This window comes from Sciurus carolinensis, chromosome 4 (assembly GCF_902686445.1).
Source record: "Sciurus carolinensis chromosome 4, mSciCar1.2, whole genome shotgun sequence".
Lineage (NCBI taxonomy): Eukaryota > Metazoa > Chordata > Mammalia > Rodentia > Sciuridae > Sciurus > Sciurus carolinensis.
The window spans coordinates 134,286,233-134,309,017 of NC_062216.1; the positions used below are offsets into that span (position 1 = coordinate 134,286,233).

Here is a 22,785-nt window from a genome sequence, read left to right on the forward strand (position 1 = left end):
CTTGTAATTCTTGAAAGATATAAACTGTCTAAACAAATGTTAGCAGCAATTATCCTACTCGCCACTTTTGAAGACCACTGCTTTACTTTCCTATATATGTGTAGTAAACAACTCAATAAAAATTCAACTTACCAGATCTCCACTGTCAGGAACTGAAAATTTGAGAAAAAGAAATGTAAATGAGTAAGACACTAAAAGAATTTTGCAATAAAATAGCCACCAGCATCCAAAATTAACCTCTACTTACCTTCAGGAGGGGCAAAAAAATTAAAGAAAGAATCATTGGAAACTGTTTTGGTCACAGTACGAACTGTCCCACGTCCCTTGTGTTTCTGCTTCTTCTTAATAGTTTTCAAAGTGACATTCTTTCCTTTTTTCCAATCTATCTGGCACCTAACAAAACAAAGGGGGAAAATAGCACAATTTCAATTACTAGATTTTTAGGATTGTTCTATTGTAATATCAAATTTTAGAGAGGATAACTGGCTTAAGTGCTTTCTGTAGCAGCATGAGAAACATTTTATTTCTAAACAAAATGTTCAAATATAATTAGCAAAAACAGTATAATAAAGATAAAAGTGTGGTGTTTTCATGGCAAAGAAAATTGGAGGAACATGGGACAAAACATTGTACTGAAATGTCTGGCAATAAACAATGCATATGTATTTATCAAACACACACAACAGAAATAACAAGTATCACAAATCATAAGTACAACAAAGAGATAAAACACTGTTATGGTTTAGATGTAAGGTGGTCCCCAAAGGCTCACATGAGACAATGCAAGGTTTAGAGAAGAAATGATTGGATTATGAGAGCCTTAACCCATTAAGTGAATTAATCCCCTGACAGGATTAACTGGTGTGGTCGGAGATGAGGGGGGGGGTGTCCACTGGGTTCCTGAGACTGTGACTTTAGGGTATATATTTTGTATCTGGCAAGTAGACTATCTCTCTCTCTCTCTCTCTCTGCTTCCTGATCATCACGTGAGCTACTTCCCACCTCTGCAATCCTTACCTCATTCTGAGCTCCAAGGAATAGAGGACACTCTAGGGACTGAGACCTCTAAAACCATGAGCCCTAAAATAAACTTTTCCTCCTCTAAAGTTGTTCTTGTCAGGTCTTTGAGTCACAGCAGCAAAAAACTGCTGACTAAAACAAACTGTGAAAGTAGAAAATTAACTTACCCTGTACAGCCCATAATTTCTGGTCCATCAAAAGAAAAGGGATCAGAATCATCTGGTTCTGACCTCATCCTATATGTCTTTGTCAACACTTCATTTGTGAAATATTCATTGGGTTCAAAGTGAAATTCTAAGATAAAACTCTTTAATAAAAAAAAAAAAGCATAAAAATTAGTTTAATTCTTACACTGTGAATTTCAGTGCATAAGTAAATAGTTTAATCTATGGTTTTTAATAAGCATACACAAAATTCTAAATGTTTTCCTAATTCTGAAACATAATTATGCTAAAAGCAAAATGAGGCACAAATAAAATATAGTTTCAATTTATAACTATCACAGGGTAGGTACACTTAAGTAAACTGACCAATTCCCCCTTTTTTCTAACCTCCCCCCAAGCAGGCTTTTAAATGAAACTAGAACTTGACACTAGAAAAAGCTCAACTATAACAATCTACAGCCTATACTTACAGTAGTTTTAAGTTGACATAATACTGGTAATTTTTAGGACAGGTTGTTAGCTAAGCTTTTCTCAAAGTGTCATTCACTTTATGAAATTCTCATGCACATGATTTTTAATATAGTATGTCCCCTTGCCATTATTTTTTTATCCACTTTAATCCAGGATCATTAATTGTATTTTAAAAACAAGTGGCAGTTCATAGAATGGAAAAGAACAACAGCATAAAAATTGACAACACCCAAATATTTACAACAATTAAGAGTAACAACTTATCAGTTCCTTCTCACTTCCATCCCTAACTCTTGAATGGCATCTGTTTTTAAAAACTTTCTTTTATCTACCTGTTAGCATCTGTTACAAAATTGTAAATATTTCAAAGTTCTTTTACCATAGGTTGGCCAGCATCTGAGAATTTCACTTTAATATCTTTCAAGTGCTTCAGAATAGGTTCATCATGTTCCTTCAAATTAAAATAATAGTAAGAATGAGAAAGATGGCATTTCAGGGTCAGTGTTGTGTTACTACATGAAGCATAGCTAAGATGTACTATCTTTCACAACAACGTTTTACCTAACAATCATAAACCTCAGGACTCTCCAGATTATGGCCTGTACTGAAGCTACTTTATACTATAGTTCTATAGAAAGTAACTAAACAGACAAATCATCATACAAGCTGTCAGTCTAAAAAAAAACATAACCAAATCTAAAGGCATGTCTGCTTTAAGAATATTTCCTGATTGTAACTGCTACCTCTTCTAGCTGCTTGTTCCTTTCTATTTTGCTGAAGTAGAAACACAATAAACTGTCATTATATTGAGACCATGTTTCTTCATGTGACTTCCAACAACCATAAGATATGGTAACAAGTGCAACAATACAGATGGTAGAGGTCCAAAGAAATGCTTGAGGCAATATTTCCCAAAAAAGTACCATCTGTATTGGTTTTTCGGAGAGTAAGACAATTATGAATGAGTTAAACACCATTACAGTATTCTTTTAAAATGCAAATTTCCCTTGAAATAGTTCTAATTTCAGACTGAAAATTGATAGTAATACAATTGCAATTAAGATTCCCTACCACTTGCTATCTTGAAATTAAACAATATAAAGGTAAGAAGGTACATGGGCTGGGGAGATAGCTCACTCGGTAGAGTGTTTGCCTTGCAAGCACAAGGCCCTGGGTTCGATCCCCAGCACCGCAAAAAAAAAAAAAAAAAAGAAGGTACATGAGAAAGCCCATCAATAATGATCAATTATCAATGAGATCACTTCATTATCTAATATTTGAAAATGAATTCTAATTTGATTACAGTCATCAAAACTGTAATTTTCCTTCTATAGATGATTGCTGCTTCAAAAAAGCAAACCTTTAACGATCAATACCAAAGAGAACAATCATCAGAGAAATATAAAATTCAAAGATTTACCCTGAGATAAACTGTTTTTTTTTTTTACTAAAATTAAAAATTACCTGAACCATGTCACTGAGCAAGTCAACATTCTTAAAAACAGTCAACCAAAATTCAGGAATTCCTTTAGGATCTTCTTTTTCTTCATCTTTTTTCTCATCTTCTATCTTGGCCTTTTCTTTCAGCTCCTCCTTAATTAAGTGATATTATATATTACTGAATACCCAGATTAGAACTCTTGATAAGCTCTTATACATTCCCTTAACTTACAGACAGTGCCTAGGTTCTGAAATAACATATCTATCATCACCCATAGTTAACTTTTAGTCAACGAAGTTCTAGTTTAATTGTGTAAAGACTGCTGTTTATCTATTCTAAACCTTAACTGCAACAAAATAAGAGCTACCACACCTCTCCCCAAAGAACCACTAGGACCAGGCAAACCATTTTAGGAAAAAAAAAAATGAAAAACTTAATGAAAAACAAAGACTTTCAAGCACAATAAACAGGAAAAACTAACAAAATAACTTGTTCAATGCCTTACCTTGAAATGTTCTTAAGGTATTATATTCTCTTTATCAATCAACATTAAAATAGCAATGCTAGAGAGGAGGAGGGTCACAAAACAACACTAGACTGGTGTCATAGTTCTATCATTATCTGTTGCAGGCAAGTCACTTAAAAGCTTCCAATTCAAAAATGGTTAGAGTCTTTTGCCTGTCATCATGAAGTCCAAAAGAACACACTGAATCTATAAGCTTGAAATACTGTAAGTATACAAGGAAAAAATGATATTGGGTACAGTTGGTGCCAGGTTGAAGTGGCTCATCTATACTATCCATTTTATAAAAGAAACCATTTCCTAACAATTCTAATACTTCTGACAACTGTAAAAATACACTAAAAGAAAGCTGGTACTAACCGAAATTTCCTCTTCTTCATCTGGTTTCCATTCACATTCTTCTTCTGTAGGTTCATAAATTGCATTAATGATCTCAAATCGCTAATTAAAAAAAAAAAAAAAAAAAAAAAAGAAGCTTTCATAAAAATACTGGCATCCAAGCTCAAAAATAGTGGTTTCTCTTAGGATTCTTATAGATTTAATTAACAAATACACCACAATCTTAACTGTTACTATGATGGTTTCCCCAAGTACCTCTAATACGCATTTTAGTAAGCTGTACAAAGACTAAATCACACCCCTAAGAGTGTTTCTATTTCCAAAGCGTGTAGTATAAAATTTTAAATAAAATAGTAAAGAGTTATTACCTTATCAAATAGAGGCTGATAGAGAACAGCATACTTCCTTTCAAGATCATGAACTTCCTCATAGAATTTGGCTTCTATCTGTGCACATTTAACTTGAAGGTTTTTGAGAGCATTCACTCGTCTTTTAACTACCCTAGGCAAGCTGAAAGGTTAGAAACCAGTTACACAGCATCATAGTAACACACAAATCACACTTCTTTAATCAGGTTGAAACTGAAGCAAAGAAGTAAATGAGTAAGTTCCTATTTGACGTAAAAGGTGTATTAAAATTAATTAAATTTCAAAACAGATATATTGATCCTTGACTACACAAAACTAAGTAAAATATATTGGTAATAGAAATCATATTGTCAACCTCTTTAATTGTAATCAAGTTCAATGCTGGACTTGTCATTGATGGCATCTCAAATGAATAACAATGATTACTTGAATATTTCTTTTTCTCACGTCTATTTCACTTATACTAATTGGGGAAAGCAGTGGAGAATATTTATTTTGAAGAAAAGGATAGATATACCGTTACTTTCTATTTTAGTCTCTATTTAATTTGGATCTACATTAAATAAGAATATAGTATTATTAAGAGAGGGAATAAACTTTTAACAGATTTATTGAGAAATGATTCATATACCACACAATATACCATGGGGCACTGATTTTTTAAAGTTATACTTAGATATGAGTTCTTTAAAAATGATTAAATTTATGAACCCCTCTACCACCCCAAAAAATGTTCACTCAAAATTTACCTACTTTCACAGAATCTATGTAACAGGTCCAGAATCGAGGTTAAAATTTTCAACCACAAATTTTTGTAAATCGAACAGTTCTCTTACTCAACCCACTAGTCTTTAGTTAAGATTATTAGGGGAAAAAAAAAAAAATACTGAAAGATAAACTTTCTATTTTATAATTAAAAGTCATAAACAATATTTTGTCGATATGGCAAACTACCATGAACTTCTAAGCTTTCTCTCCTACCCCAAAATTGCCTCTAGAAACTTTACCACCACCAAGAAAACAACTATTACAGGTGCCCGTGCACACAGGCACATACACACACACACACACCCCCTATAAATAACTTTTGAGTAAGATCAAAGGCTATCTAACTGGCAGAGTGGTAAAAGGTGGTCTGCAATCTGGGACGGGATGGCTAGAGTAGGTAGCAGTGAAGACAGGTTAGAAGAAATCATTTTTGCAAGAAATGTTTTAAAGTTTCTTCTCTTGCCTTGAAACAATCTCAGCCTATCTATACCTTTCAAAAGAGCCCAACGTCAGAGCATCCTAGGATAACATAGTCAAAGTAGACTACCTCACTCCTCTACCCATCTAATGTAGGTATAATAGATCAGACCCAAAGGAGACTGTTTCTCCCCAAAGCAAACCAGAATAATTGCCTGGAATCTTCAGTCAACTTTGAGTCTCAGGCTCTAAGTACACTCAAGTTATCTCCTCTCTCTTTGAACTCTAAGAGACTGTCACAGACTACTTCTGACCCCAATGCTTATTTATTAGAGTAACTGACATACACAAGGTGCCTGAGCCCAAAAGTTAAAATAACTATACATGAGTAATAGAATTTCTATTTTATTCTAAAGATCTGAACAGTTATCAAGAATTTAAACAAAGATGTAAATATATTTAGAGATGAGAAAGATATTAACAATATGAAACAAGACCAAGAAATCAAAGTGACTGGGAATATTAAGTATAAAAATACCATAACAAAAATAACCAATAAATAAGATAAACAAGATAGATTCAACTTTGAAGTTCATGAGGTTGAAAAGTTCCTCCAGAAGGCAGCATAAGAAAATTGAAAGGCTCTTGAGTTATGGATGACAAAAAAGTACCAACATCTCAATAACAGAGTAGGAGGTAAATATTAGAAGAAATGATAACAATTTCCCTTTTCTTGAGAAAATTCGTACTCATTAGTAATATGTATTACTATTAAAGATACAATTCTAAAGGTGTTCAACAGAAAAAGCAAATACACCAAAAGAAAAGGAGTCAGACTAATAAAGCAAAGTTTCATAAGAAACACTATGTATGAGAAAAAAAATGAACTGCAATTTAAAAAAATTTTAATAACTTTCAATCCAAAATTTATGGCCAAATTATTAATCATATATGAAAGCAAAATAAAAATTATATCAGGAACATCAGGTTTAAGGAGGTATGCCACATATATTCATTAAGGCAATTCTTGAGAAATAAAACAAAAACACAAGTAATTCCATATAAATATGAGATTCAGGTGGTCAACCAGCTTAAATTTTACAGTTGGTTGGAAAAAAAAAAAGATAACCAGAGAAAATAAAATTACAAACAGTACTGATATTAGAAATTTAACAAACCAACAAGGGTGTATGAGCCTAGGTATTAAGCTATGAGACATTATGATAACTTAAAATAGAATGTATTAACTTTAAAACTAGCATAAGACAGCCTAATATAGCCAATGAAAAGTATAAGAAGATGCTAAAAAGAAAAAAGTACAGTAAATTAAAAAATAGGGAGAGATGTCAGTGGTAACTTCAAAGATGATGTAACCTGCAAGAAGCATGAGGAAGTTGAACTTACTAAGAAGGCAAATATTCATACAAGAAGGCAGGATAGAAAAAGAAATGTTAGTTTCTTTAAAAAAAAGAAAAGAAAGCTGTGATTGGTATCTTATTATTGAGAGGGAAAAAAAAAAAACAACCTAATCACAGCTTTCAAAGTATATCATAAACTATACACTAATCAATTTAAAACCCAGATAAAATACATACTCATTTAGAAGATAAAACTCCAAAAATGACACAAAAGAGAACCTGAATAAACCAACTAAAATGTTAAAAGAAAATGGTGGCCCAAAACTTCCCAGGAGGTCTAATCCCCCAACTCCAAAAGCACAAGTGCAATTTAGAAGAGTTCTATCAAATGTTCAAGGAAGAATGAATTCCTGTTTCACTAAGTTGTTGCCAAAAAAAAACAGAAGAAAGTAATTGCAGCTACATTCATTCATTAGGCAAATGAAGTCTTGACTCCAAAACCTGTTAAATATTAACACTTGTGGAAGTTTCTTGTGGACGCACAAATACACATTCATGCACACATGCATACATATGCACACAAGCTTATTTTGCTAATGAATAAAAACAAAATTATTAACTATTCAGCAGTGTAACACATGATTAATTAAGTTTACTCCAAGAAGACAGGCTCGTTTGATATCCAAAATATGTACTGCCAAAACAAACATTTCACTTAACAGATTCAAGGGAAAAGTTCAAAAGATCATTTGAATAACACAGAAAAGGCTGGAATAAAAAGATAGGTATTGAAGACTGGAGATGTAGCTCAGAAGTAGCGTACCTATCTAGCATGTTCATGGGCCCTGGCTTCAATTACCAGTGATGAATTTAAAAGGGAAAAAATGGGGGGGAGGATGAATATAATGGAGAGTTATGGGAAGTTTTTATATTCATTCCCAATATGTAAGCCTAATGTTTAACATAGTACTTAAAGTTTTGGCCATTGTCATAAGGATAGATGAATACAGTGTGGTCCAATGTCGAAGATTTAGAGCTAAAACTGCCATTATTTGCAGATAAGCTCTTCTGCCAAATCTGGTGGGGTAACAGAATCACTACAGCAAATTCAGTAAAGTTACTGGATGTAAGATGAACGTTTAAAAAAAAAAAAAAAAAAAAAAAAAACTCAATAGCATGCCACTGTGTATCAGGAACAGTCAACCAAAACTACAATACAATAAAATTCAAGGTAGCAACACATTTAAAATACACAGAAATGTCTGCAATGAAAACACTATTGTGAAACTATGACAAGACCCAGAACATGATACAAATACAATTATATGACTATGCAATATTAAAGATACACTTCTCTTATTAATCTATAAACTTGGTGTAATTCTTATCAAAATTTTAGGGGTTCAATAAATTTTTAAAATTTTGAGAACTCTCATAAACTTTACTGTCAAACATGTGGTGTTATTAGGCCAATCTTATGATTGTGTTTGGGGATGGAGGAAGATTAAAGAAGCAACTTGCCTTGCCAGATAGGAAGATACACTATAAAGTCAGAATAATGAAGTATGAAAATGATAAAAGAATAGACAAAAAGGCTCATGAAACAAGAGTGTGGAATATTGTCTCTTGGGGTAGGAGAATGTTAAGGGAAGCAACTTGTTCTACTAGATATTAAGACATGACTATAAAAGTATGATAATAACAAAAGACAAAAAGACCAATGAAAGGGAAGTGCTGCTCAAAGACAAATGCAAGTGTTTATAAGAACTTGAAAAGCAATAAAGATGGATGGGTACACAAATAAAGTGAGGGAAAGAATGGACTGTTTATAGATTTTAGTGTTCTAAAAACTAGCCCACTAAAAATGGGTGGGTGAGCACAAATGTTTACTGGCACCAAATACAAAGGTGGCTTCTAAGACCTAAATGTCAAGGCAAAACTATTAGTGAATGGGAAATGTAGATGGAACTACAAAGAACTTCTAAACATTTCAAAAACATAAGCCAAGGGGGGGGAGGGGACATTGCTAATAAAAGAACTAAGGATTTCTGTTTAATGGAGGACTCCAAAGATAAAAGTTAATAGAAATTACACAAATATTATTTACAATTTCTAAAATCGAGATGGGAGTAGTAACATCTAAAATACAAAAGAACTTCTACAAAACATGGAAGACAGTAACCCCAATAGAAAAATGGACAAAATGTGCAAATGGGCAACCCAAGTCTCACAATCTTAAAAAGAAGCTTGAAATTCATTAGAAATCAGAAAATAAAATGAGCCCATACCTCTTAACTTGGTTAAAAAATAAAAATAAAAAGCCCTATAAATCTGGATGATGCCAACTATTGGCAGAGACAGAAAGACAAAGCAATCTTCATGCATGGGAAACAGTATTTCTGGAAATCATGTTAGAAATACCAAAAGTTTGCATCTCCTACATAACTAATGATCCCACTATTAATGTACACATCCCAAAGAAAATACACACTATTTCTTAAGAGGAGATGTACAGGATGTCTGTCACAATAGAATCTGTGTTGATGAAGATAGGAGTCCTTTGAAGGAAAAGGTTTGGGAAAAAACCAAATAAACAAAAACAGTGGACACATACCACGGAGAACCAAACATTTAGAAGTTAGTAGTAATACATACAGACATTCAATCTAACTGGATCTTAAAATTGTAAAGCTGAGTTATAAGTTTAATGAGATATCCAGGATATTATTAATTATGTCACTAATGAAATACAAGAAATCAATCTACTCTATGCATTTCTAACAAACCTCTAACACATCTCAGAAATGTTTAAGATCAATATACCTCCTGTGAACTTAAACTAAAACAAACTAAAAGATAAACTCTAAATAGGTGGTTCTAAAGCAAAATTCTAAAACTTCCAATAATCCTACAGGAAGTACCAACAGACATTAGGTTTCCACTATTGCATACATAAATCTTAGATGGTTTAAAAAACAGATATACCTGCAATGCTGATTACAGAAAAATAAGGAGGATGAAAATGAACTTGTACCTTTCAATGTATCCTGTTGGTGTTTCTACCAGACCATCAAGTCTTTCTTGAAGAGCTGCAAGAATCTGAGGATTTTGCATCATCTGAACAGTCAGCTGACGCGCTTTAAAAAAAAGGGGGAGGGGCATTGAAAGAAGGCTTTTATGAAAATGTATTATGCTTTTTTAACAGGACAGTCCAATCATGAAGTTTTCCTAATTGGCCATAAAATGCTTGTGTAATGAGAAGAAATGGGCAGGGTAAGCTAAAGAAAACACATTGTAGGAAAACCCAATGTTCAGGAAAGCTCAGATTCCTAATGATCTCTGCATTTCTTAAGGTCATTGCTACAACTACTATGAACAATAAATATCCTTTCTCTCTTCCTACTCTTCCTAGTACCTTGTTTCACCCACCTTGTACTTTGGGAAGCTCAAAGCTTCATCCAGATGCCTATCTAATACTCCTGACGGTCCTTGACACAACACATCAGAAAACTGCAAATACAGTGACAGCCTAGGATAAAGATGGAGTAATGACCTGAACGTTCATGTTTGATCTTTGCGTATACTTATGTGTATACAAATTAACAGTTAAGACAATCAAAGGCTATAACTGAAGACAAACAAAATTTGATTATTGTTTTAAAAATTATACTCAATCCAAATCTAAGCTAGATTTATGCAAAACAAATAATGTTGCTATCTCTCTTCTTCATCAGTACAGTATTACACAAAATTGCCAATAATTGGGCTGGGGATGTAGCTCAGTTGGTAGAGTGCTTGCCTTGCAAGCACAAGGCCCTGGGTTCAATCCCCAGCTCCGCAAAAGAAAAAAAACAATAATTTTTCCCAGTTATGTTCCTGAAGGTCAATTACTTCTGATATTAATTCAATCTCTGGATGACATACAGCTGTAGTAACTAAAGGCACTTTAGAAACATCAAAAATGTCCACTGAGGATACGGTCTCATATCTGTTTAAGAACACATTGTAAGATGAGAGCTATGAGTTCTGGAATCCTTTCACAATTTACTTCCCATCTCTGGTTTAAAAATGAAAATATGAGTCAGCTGGTGCTTCAATATTCTTGGCCCAGATACACAAGGTATACCTGAATAGTACAATTCCCTACTACCACTCCTTTTAAAATTATCTGCTAAGGTAAATTTTGAATGATTTTTGTCTATAGTTAATAAGACTTCTTGTTTGGAAGAATGGAGTTTTAGAAAGACATATGTATGCATGTTTTCTATAAACATACTGTTCAGAAGCACTAACAAAAATAACCCTCAACCCCACCACCTAGAATATTTCTAAATTCAGATAAAACTCACACAGCTCTTTGATACAGCCATGCCAAGTGTTATCCAAGCAGTGAAGGATTTGATCTGTGACTTTTGATGAGTCATTACATTTATTCCTTACTAACTCCTTTGTTTCTCCCTCTCATCCTCCCTTCCTCTCTCTTTCACACACATACACACACACACATTCATTCTCTCTCTCTCTCGCTCAAACATAGTTACTGAGCTAGCAGTATGGATTTGTGGGCAAAGGACAATTGGGTCCAAAAAAAATTTTTTTTAAAAAAAGGAATTTCCTTTACTTATTACTCTCCTCTAGAAGACCACTGCCAGCAACCACTGGCTCCTGAAGTAATTTAAAATAATACCTTTAATTTTTGTTTCTTCACCAGTTTCTTCTTCTTCTACTTCTTCAACATCATCCAAATCTTGATCAAGTTCAGACTGTTCTTTGCTACAATATCATAGTATCACACCATGGTTCAAAGGTACCAATTACAAAAAAAAAAAAAAAAAAAGAAATTATAGAAAAACTTAAATTCATTTTCTAAGTCAATATGCTTTCTTTCAAAGATGATAAGAAATTCAAAAGGTAATTCAGTTTCCTAACTTCATACCTAAGTACTAACTGGAAGTACATTAACTTTTATTTAAAAGCATCTAACCAATTATAAAGTTTAGGGAAGAGTGTTGGTGGTATAGTGGTGAGCGTAGCTGTCTTCCAATTACAAAGTTTATACTTTCATCTTTAAAAATGTGGTTTGGTCAATTTTGGGGAAATGTGATTTCAGGTGGCAAATCCTTTTGACCTAATATCATCCACTGAGTTCATTCTTCCTTCTTGGTATGAGTATCTTCATTTTATATAGGATAGCAAAACACTACGGTAAAAGTCTACCATTTTCTAGACTACTTTGTAGATGTGGCAATATAACTGTTTTAGCAGTGAGATAAAAAAGCAGACAGAGTAGAACTGAGGAAGAATCCTTAGAGAATGGCAGATAGCTAGGAAGCCTTTTTTTGATCTCACTCCCTTCTTTCTTTCCCCCTAGAATATGGATTGATTGCTACATCTCCAGCAGCCACACAGGATGATGAACACCTAGAAAACGTAAAAGCCACCAAGGTAAGTATAAAGGACTTGGGAAAAACAGAAGGATCCTGGGTCCCTGATGGTTGGTGGAGTAACCATACCAGCCTGTAGTCACCATCTTTGAACTTTTCCTTTTTCTTTACTTCACAGTAGAGATGGAGAACTGTTAAGATTTCTAAGTCTACTTCTTGCTTAGAGTAAAATCAGGAGGATCCCATTAGGAGAGAAGGTAGAAAGTAAGAAGATAGCATCCTTCTTTTTTTGTCTTGAAGATCACCAAAAATCTAGTTTCTGAACATGAGATTATATCTAGCATTAAAAAAGGGGATAAAGGTACCTATGTCAATATAACAGGGTCATCATACAAGTCTTTGAGTTTGAATTTTAACATTTGGATTAAAGATTTAGTTGCTTCGTGTCTAAACAGCATTTGAAAAATTAATTTTCATACAGGAATAAATACTAAGTCTCATATAGGCACAAGTACAGAAAGGTACTGAGCTAACAAAATTTAGGTCCTTGTCAACTAAAGAAAGGAATTCAGTTCTCAGAAATGATGATTTACACACTGTTTTACTTAGTAAAAAGTGCCAGGTTTATACTTAGTATAAAGTAAAACATTGCAGAAATAGTCTTGATGTATAAACTAAGTGTATGCTTGCTTGAGTTTAGGGTCACAGGCTAAGCTAAAGTTAACATACAGCAGCCATATATCTTCAATCATCTACTGAACATCCACATCTTAAGGTTTTAAAAACAGTTGTCCACAGCTGGGGGTACAGCTCAGTTGGTAGAGTGGTTGCCTTACATGCATAACGCCCTGGGTTCAATCCCCAGCACAACAAAAACAACAACAAAACAGTTGTCCACAAACTATGTCATATGCCCAAATTTAGCCCACTTTTATTTGGGTAGGTGGGTAGGATGTGTGCTAGGGACTGAACCCAGGGGTACTTTACCACAAAGCTATCTCCCCAGTCTTGTAAATTTTTTTGAGACAGGGTCTTTCTAAGTTGCTAAGACTAGCCTAGAACCTGTGATCCTCCTGCCTCAGCCTCCCAAGTTGCTGAGATTACAAGCATGAGCCAACTATCAAGCCTGGCTCTCCCACTACTATTTTAACAAATGAAATTTTTATTGAAACACAAACTAAGTCATTGATGTATCATACATGGTCACTTCCACACTACATCACAAGAGTTGGGTATTTATGAGAAACCACATGGCCCCAAAATGCCTAAAATATTTTCTTTTGGTTCCTTTACATAGAAAAGTTCACTGACTCTTAGTTTAAAGAACAAAAATGCCCTCTCATCATTCACTGAAGGCTAACAGGTATCCAAAATTAAATAATAGGGGAAGAAATCAAGCTTGTCATAAACAATTTATTATTTTTCTAAAAGTTTACAAACTGAGGGTTCCCAGGTTAAGAAGGCAGATTGCACAAATTCATCTGAATTCTCCAAAATATCCACTAGAATTATGATAAGAGGTTTTAACAGACAGAAAGACAAGACTAAACAGCAGCAAAAGTTTGGAAGCTGGAAAACAGACAATAATCAATTTCACTGAGAACAAAAATCTCAACAGTAAAAAAGCTAAGAATGACCCACATACAGAGTTCTCAAAAAAAACAAGAACTGGTAGCATCCAGTACACTCCTATAACTAGGGCTTAAAGCTGAAGATGGCTAAAACAGAGAATTAGGCAAAAACTTTTAAGTAGTTTAACCCTTAGATATTCTACCCCACCCTAGCAGAAATATAAAAGTTCCACCTTTTGAAATAAAACTAAATTGAGACTGGGAGACACAGAATACCTAAGATACATGACTGGTTGTGACTATAACAGACTGGAAGCCAGGCCTATCCCCAGACACTAGGGACAGAGAAATTACTACTGATGGGGTGGGGGGAGGTTCTGAAATTGGGGCTTCTCAAAACAAGTACCCATTTCTAATGACCCAACACTAAAATTCCAAATCAACAAGCCCCCCATCCAACCCTCAAATTTTATAATCAACTTTTTTTTTAAAAGTCCCTCCACTGTCCCTCCCCTGAATCCCTCAACTTAATGTCAATCTTAATGAGCAAATGACCAAATACTAACTCATATCTGAGGAAAACCTTTTGCGTTATTATGACTAAAACAAATGGGTGAAAGAAAATTAAAGAGCAAATTGATTACATAGGTGAAAGAAACAGCCAGAGAAAAGATACAACCATCAATGAAATGGAACAGGATGATTTGAAAAAAAAAAAAAAAACCAGGAACAAAGAACAAATGAGTCCTTAGAAACTAAATACAATAGATTAAAAATCTAAAACTGGAAAAACAAGGTTTCTTCAGTTCTGCCCAGAAATAACAAAGAGACTAAGATGAAAAATAAAACGAGAGGTAATTAGAAGACCAATTCAACATACGACATCTACCAGGACCTGAAGGAGAAAATAGAAACAAGCCAAAAAAAAAAAGATCAAGAATACTTTTTAGAACTAAAGCTACTGAATTGCTAGACTGAAAGGGTCTATCACTGAATGTCTAACAAAAGAGAGAAGATAGGCAAAACAACAGGAAAAATTTCAAAACTCCAAAGCCATAATAGGTTTCAGAAATATTATTTTAAAAATCTATCACATGGAAATGATCAAGAATTGACTTTAACCTTCAACACAGCAACACTGGAAACAAAGTGCCAATGAAGTAGTGCCTTCAAATTCTGATGAAAAATAATTCCTACCTTAAAATTCTACACAAAACTATCAGGCATAAAGTAGAAAAGTCATTTTCAACCATGTCATGTATCAAAATAATTTACTTTCCCTGCACTTTTCCAAAAAAGTACTAAAGAACCATAAGAAGAAACAGTGTAGAATATAGAATACTTAAGAGGAGAAAGAAAAGGAAATTCCAGGAAGACAGTCAAACAGACCCAAAATAACAACCTTATAAACAGGGTTAAGAAATCCAGATGAGAGCAGTATGACTCCACACAATCACTTTGAGAGATGATATCATTAAAAAGCCTGCTGCCTCTATTATTTTTATGCTAAAGACAGTATGTAGACATGAAAATATTGGCCAAACTCTCCAGTGTACTTGCATGTTGTTGACTCTGAAGTAAAGTTACCTTCCTCCTACCACTATGCAACAGATAATTCCATCATTTTCCTCACCTCAGGTGTTCTTTTTAACCTATTCTGAACTGGCAGACTACTATGAAATTAAAGGCAACAAATACTGTGCAGCTCATCCCATTCCATTCTCCCTGACTATATTTCTGCAAAACATCCATTTGCACTAGGAACCTACCACACAACTTAAAACTATTTCCCAGTATACATGTTTCAAAGTGCATGGCACCCCACCCTATAACTTTTCCAGATCAGGAATCTTAAAAAGCCTCAGAAAAGTTTAAGTCAAACTGTGACCTAGTCTCTTTTGCTTTTTATTGTCCTATCTTGAAGTCTTTAAATAACAGTAGATAACACTGTTTTACACAGCTAAGTTTGGCTTGCTATTCAGCGCTTCAAAACTAAATATTGATTAGTAACTTATTGGTAGTAAAACTCTAAAGAAAAGCAAAGAAATAAATAACATAAAAGCTAGATAGTGTTTACATAACTGGAGAGGAAAGGTGGGAAAACAAGTTAGAAGGGGCACAAAGGGTTTCTAGTATAAAGTTCTATTTTTAACTTGTGCTTGTGTCTTTTTGTTCAAATTCTACAAATATATTTTATATATATCTTGTACCTATTGTTTCTACCTTTTATATATATACATCTTGTAACACTGTAATGTACCCGTTACAATATAAGTAGGAAAATCTTTGGGAAATACGTACATGGTAAAAATGGATTCTGCAAGTATTTATGCTCTATTATAGTGCTGAGCACTTTTCTAAGAATAAACACTGATAAATATTTACTATGAAAGTGATTATATATAATGTGTTTTTTCATGGATATGCTGTACCCGACTTTCATAACAGCAAGTACCAAGCATTAGTCATTATCATACATTTTCATAATACATAATTCATACAGAACTTAACTATGATACAGGACAAAGTGATGTCAAATCTCTCAAAAAGAATCAACTATCTGCCACTTACTTGTCAATGTCTGCCATGTTGTAAGAACTTCAAATATCTATGGAGAGAAACATCAGTGTTAAAATATTTTTTCAGGACACTGCTTAAAACAAATGTTACAGTAGGCTTTTAAAATCTATGCTATAAAAATTATTATAGTAACACCATCAGTAAAGAATCCATATTTGCTATAAAAAGAAAAGTAGTACCAGAGTCTTTTATCCAAAATCTTTCAATAATTATGAACGGTAAATTCTTGCCAAACTTTTTAGGCTACTTAGCATCTTAGAACAAATCCACTTCACTTTTAACAGTATTATTTTTTATCAAATTCATGTTAAAAAAAATATTTGCTACCTATTGTACTTATGCTCCTAGAGATCTTAAAAAAATAAAGGTTTAGTAATCTCTGCATCACACCTCAGCCCTTTAAACAATCATGGTAATTGTAAAGATCTATGTCCCAAACTATTATGTCAGATAAACCTATATCTCTTAAAGTATATCTCATCTCACATGACTGATGAACAACCATTCCCACCATCCCCAGCAACAACTTCTCCTAGTAATGCTGATACACTGTCAATTAACATTCATTACCAAATCTAAGTTTATTGTGAAGACTGATTAAAGCATGTCTAAAACAAGAAGTTTAAAGCTTACAGAATACTACTTTAGAAGGGGAGAAAAAACCCTTAAGGTAAATGTGTTATATTTAGGTAGAAAAATGGCTGAATGTTAAGTTATCCAGATTACTAAAAAACCTAAACCAAATTCAGACAGAATTCCAAGTTTTTATCTTTTAAAAATTAAAGTCTTAGTTTTAATTCCATAAAATCTTACAAGATGAACTACTCTTAAACCAGCATGCTTAATGTTTACTACTTACAATGAGTATTTAAGATACTGATTTTAAGACAAATAATAATATTTAAGGAATATTACTCTTTTAGTATGTCCTTCAATTATAAAGAAAATATTTCTTCCTAATGTACTACTTTTAATATAATAAAAATAATACATAATGTACATACTTTTAATATGCTTTCCTTTTGTTTTAAATATTTCCAAATTTCTCCACTGATACTGGGTAATTAGTAAAATGTTTGTAGCAAACTATTGATGAATGCTAAAAATTAAGAAAAATACTGAAACTTTGGCATCAAAGAAACATAAGTGGATTCTAATTGTCTATTAAATAGTTAAGAATTTTCTTTCAGTGCAGGGAAAATTGTAATAAATATTCATTCTTAAGTCTAGGCTTTATGTTCTTATGAACTAGTATTTTTATGGACAGTTATTCCTGGTCACAGGAATATCAAAAGCTAAGTTTAAATATATCCATCTCCAGTCTTAGTTATTTACTTATAAGAATGTTCCATAAACATCTAAGCCTTTGTTTTTCATATTCACCTTAAAGATCCTTCCAAAACTCTGGTGAACAAAGCCTATGCATCTTTCAGAGAATTCTTCCAACCTGAACAACTGGTTCAAACAACAAACTCCTATAAAATCCTATTTCTTTCCATCCCATGATGTCTTAAGTATATAATTAAACATTAGTGTAAGCTAAGATCTCTCCCAACTTTTCGGATGAGACTCATGATTACAGAAATTACATGTGTTTTTGTCAATCACTACACTCTATTTTTCAGAGTAATACACACAACTTATAAGCTTCTTATTAGCATGGAATTGTGCATACAAGGGAATGCTTTGTAGTGAAAATGGGAGCAGTTCTCAAGAGCTGATATGGAAAGAACACCAAAGCAAGGTGTAAGACATATGGTAAAATCCCATTTAGATATGAATTAAGTATGCTCATACATGTACATACTTTTATAATATAAACAAAACCTTTACATACATTTTATTGGTGTTGGGGAAATGAACCCAGACCACATGCTAAGCACATAACTATGATTGAACCACACCACCAGCCACCTAAATAAAACCTTTTCTCTAGAAAGACACCAGAAACCTAAAAGTAGTTACTCTATTATAAGAAAACATGAGAAATGAGAACTTATTTTAATTTTTATTCTTTTCAGTTATACATGACAATAGAGTATAATCTGATTTATACAAACATGGAGTACATCTTGTTCTAATTAAGATCCCAGGCTTGTGATGGTACATAAAGTAGAGATTCACTGTGGTAAGAACTTATTTTTTTCATTTTGCATTATTTGGTTTTCCAGCACAAAGAAATTTACTTAAATCCGTAATATTTTGGAATTTTCTGGGTTGAAAACATTAACTGTCTAATAAACCTAGCTACTGTCAAAAATATGGAAAAATATCAGAATTTCCGAATTCAAATTTTTACGCCATTTTAACATGTTCACATAACTACCCTCAATGTCCATTTTTTAGCATTACATTTAGAGTCTGAACTTTAAAAAAAAAACTTTTTATAAAAGAAGATCCAAGACAGCAAGATGGTATTTACTTAGATACACTTACTCCAAACTGCCCATTCAGGAAAATTAGGTTTATTGCTTATGTACACTTTTAAAAGTGGGCCGAATTTCATAGTTAAATCATTATGTGTAAACGTTTACAATAGCTTTGTAGCAATCAACAGGCAAACAACTGCTGGCCTCATTTCATCATCTATGAAAAGCTCCCCCCCAAAAATTCCCTCATTGAATTGACTTTATTAAGATTCAAGGAGCATACCACATTCATATATACAGTTTTATATTTTTAATCAGCATTTAAAAATATTTTCATCCTATTTCAAAAAAAAAAAAAAAAAAAAAAGGTTCAAGGAACAAATCCAAATTTAACTAGAGTTTGATTCCTAGTAAGTGCTGAATAAACATGCTATTTTCATCCAATCCATTTTGAATTATACCACTGTACCTATGGTTCTGCAAAATGATTAGCTGGGATGATAGTCAAAAAATAGATTATTTTATTCTTGATGAATATATCATAGTAACTTAAGATTTGATATTAGGAGAAAATGGGAAAGGGGCATACAGAAACTCTCTGACCTATGTCTACAAATTTTTTGTAAACCTAAAATTTAAGAGTTAAAAGAAAAAAATGATTCTCTGAATCCCATCTCTAGATTCTGAACCAACAGATCCAATGGAGCAAGACCCAAAAACACTCTACATTCTAAACCACCATTACCCCAAGCTTCTGAGGCAGGTAGTTCTCGGATAATCAGACTGTACTTGAGAAATACGGATTTATATTAACACCTACATTATTTTTAAAAATCTGGTTGACATTATATAAAACACTGTTGAACATAAAATTACAATCCTAAATCTGTGAAAAACTTCCATTCCTGATAATGATAAGCTATATTATGCAGATCAATGCTGCCAATAAAAAATAATTGAAAGTGCAGAATAAAGTGTTAAGAACAACACTGAAACACTAATAAGATAATACAGAATTACTACTAGTGGAAAATTGAAGGCAAAACAGGAAAGTACTTTTGCCCTGAGGTCAACTGCCATTATCAGCAAATGTGAACTCTGGTTTTAATCATCTTATGGTGAAATCAAAATTCTGAGCCTATCCAATATGGGGAATCTTTACAGTAAACTGAAATTAAGCAAGAAACCCAAAGTGCTATGTCTTCAGAGAGTATAAACCAGTTTTCTTAGACAAATGGCCCAAACTGATTTCATCTGTGCTGTTGCTCCAAACTCCAAGATCCAAGCTTAGTGTCTTGGCAGTGTACTCACCAGGACCTGCCTATCATCACATATCTCTAATGATTCACACAAGTAATTTTCAAAGGTAACCAGAACAACCTAAAAGAATACAACAGAAACCAGTACTACTTAAATACTATTGTCAATTAGACTATAAACAAACCACAAAGGTCAAAAAACAACCAGTCTAACCAAGTCTAAAAATATCGTATTGGGGGCTATAGGTATAGTTCAGGGAACAAGTGCATGACTGGCCCATGCAAGACTATGGGTTCATTGGAAAGGAAGGAGAAAGGAAGAAAAAAACAGAATAGCCACGTATTAAAAGTTATACAGATTTGGAAATGAACTGAATTTCCAAAAATAAAATTAACACATCAAATTAAATAGGTTGACTTAGAAGTAGATTAAACAAAACTGAGAATTAAGTGAGCTAGAAGAAAGCATAGAAGAAATATTCTAAAACAGAGCAAGAGACCAAAGAATGGAAGTACTGAAATGAGAAGACATTTTATATACAACAAAGTGTAAAAAGACTTCACACCTGTAATCCCAGCTGCTTGGAAGGTTGAGGCAGGAGGATCACAAGTTCAAAGATTGCCTCAGTTCTTAGCAAGGTCCTAAGACAACCGGTTGGGGATGTGGCTATGTGGTTAAGCGCCCTGGGTTCAATACCTGGTATGAATTAAAAAAGACTTCATACAAGTTCTAGGAGAGGAGAGAATAGGATACAGTATTTGAACAAATTAATAGCTAGAGTTTTCCAGAACTGATGAAAGTCACCAACTCAAAGATTCAGGGAGTCCTACAAATTCTACTCAACGTACGTAAAAAAGAAAGTCAGACTTAGATAAATAAGTAAAAAGGCAATATCTCAAAGACATTTAAGTCACCTAAAAAGTACACAAAAGATTAATTTCAAAGGCATAGGACTGACAGCTGGATTCTCTTAGATACCAGATACCAAAAGATAAAGAATTCAGAACACGTTGAAAATAACTAACGATCTTAGAATACTATATGCAACCAAAATAACCTGTTAAGATTGAAAATAAAGCAGATACTTTCACTTAAAAATACCTCCAAGCACTCTCAGTGAAATATTCTCTTAAGAATAATGTTCACATGGAAGGCAAGTGAGTCCAGATGGACACTTTAAAATACATTAAGGAAAAAAGTATCTGTATATATGTAAATGAAGATTGTGTTTGTTTTTGAGATGAGGACCCATTAGGTTCCCCAGGCTCATTCAGAACTCCTGGGCTCAAGTGACCCTCCTGCCATAGCCTCCCCAGCATAGGCACTCACCACCATGTCCAGCTAAATAAAGATTTTGAAAGAAAAAAAATTACCATTTTGTGGTATATTAAAACGTTAAAATTACCAGAATACTTAAGTCAGTGGCGTGAACAAAGAAATGTATTAAAGCAAAAGTACTCCAATGTTTGTAAGTATGCAAACAGTAATTTTCAAAATGACTCCCAAAAGATTAGAAAACAGTACATGTAACGTCCAAAGCAATGAAAACACACACTTTTAAAACAAACCTGAAAAGTTGGGCACAGTGGTGTATATCTGTGATCCCAGCAACTACAGAGACTGAGGCAGGAGAATTCCAAATTCCAAGCTAGCCCCACCAACTTAGGGAGACTCTGTCTCAAAATAAATAAAAAAGGGTTGGGATGGAGGTCAATGGTAAAATGTCCCTGGTTAAATTTCCAGTACCAAAAAGTAAATAAAATAAAATACACCAGTAAACTTCAGAGTAATTACATCAAATGTAAAACAAAATGCTCCCATTAAAGATTCTAAGACCAGCTAGGCATGGTGTCACACCTTGATCCAGTGACTTAGGAGACTGAGGCAGGAGAAATCACCAAATATGACTCCATGCTTGATGACTTAGCAAGACCCTCTCAAAATTTTAAAAAAAAAAAAAAGGTGGAGGAGTAGGTGTAGCTCAAGTTGTATACCTGGTTTCAATCCCCAGTATACAAAAGAAAAAAAAATTTCCAAGACTGCCTTCAAGAAAATTCAGTGTCATTCTCCTGATAAGAAACTCATCATCTATAGTGTTTCAAAATTCAACACAAACCTAACCAAAGGCACCCTGTAGCACTACACTGTCTGAAGAAAAAATAAAAAGACTTCAAAAGCATTACTAAATATAAAAAGATCACTTTTTCAGAAATGGTTCGATTTATAATCCAATATATTACTGTATAGAAGATCTTAATGGAAAGGCATGGTGATTCCTAACAGTATTCCTGAAAGTAAATCTTACTCTGAAAATTCAAACATGAAGAAAATCCTTCATTGACTAACTCAGGCCACAAAACTGATCATTTTGTGGTCTTTTAATAACCAGATGTCCAGATATCCACTATCAATTAACTTCTTACCATTCTGATAACCCTTACTCTTGAGTAAATTCTCCATTCTATCAATGAATAAGAAGAAAGCCAATATTAAGGAGCCACTCTGTAAGGAATTACAGGCTTTCCTCCTACTTTGGAAGTAAAATATTAAGCACCTGGCTTAGCAACACAATCCTGAAGTAGTTAGAATTAAAATTTGACTTTCAAAACACAAGCCATTCCACTATTCTAAAAACCAGGGTGCTTTCCCAATCAGCCTGTTACACAGATTATTTACTAAATGTAATTATTCCTTACAGAAAATAACTACTTCATGATGAAACAGCCAATCATTAAAAAACAAAAATGGTTTA

General features: G+C 33.3%; 1 protein-coding gene across 5 annotated transcripts in view; it reads right to left on the reverse strand.

Annotated features, from left to right (window-relative positions):
- Positions 1-22,785, reverse strand: part of Nap1l1 (nucleosome assembly protein 1 like 1) — a 32,049-nt gene that overhangs the window by 5,570 nt on the left and 3,694 nt on the right. For 4 of the 5 annotated variants that reach the window (XM_047549099.1, XM_047549098.1, XM_047549097.1 and 1 more), the window contains exons 2-11: positions 16,396-16,432; positions 11,557-11,642; positions 9,904-10,006; positions 4,327-4,468; positions 3,980-4,060; positions 3,120-3,248; positions 2,035-2,106; positions 1,188-1,327; positions 248-393; positions 133-152 (exon numbers count right to left, since the gene is read on the reverse strand). In XM_047549099.1, coding sequence (XP_047405055.1) covers positions 133-152; positions 248-393; positions 1,188-1,327; positions 2,035-2,106; positions 3,120-3,248; positions 3,980-4,060; positions 4,327-4,468; positions 9,904-10,006; positions 11,557-11,642; positions 16,396-16,412 — 936 coding nt within the window. In that variant the 5' untranslated portion in view covers positions 16,413-16,432. The remainder of the gene's footprint in view (positions 1-132; positions 153-247; positions 394-1,187; positions 1,328-2,034; positions 2,107-3,119; positions 3,249-3,979; positions 4,061-4,326; positions 4,469-9,903; positions 10,007-11,556; positions 11,643-16,395; positions 16,433-22,785) is intronic. The other variant, XM_047549101.1, reaches the window with a different exon arrangement.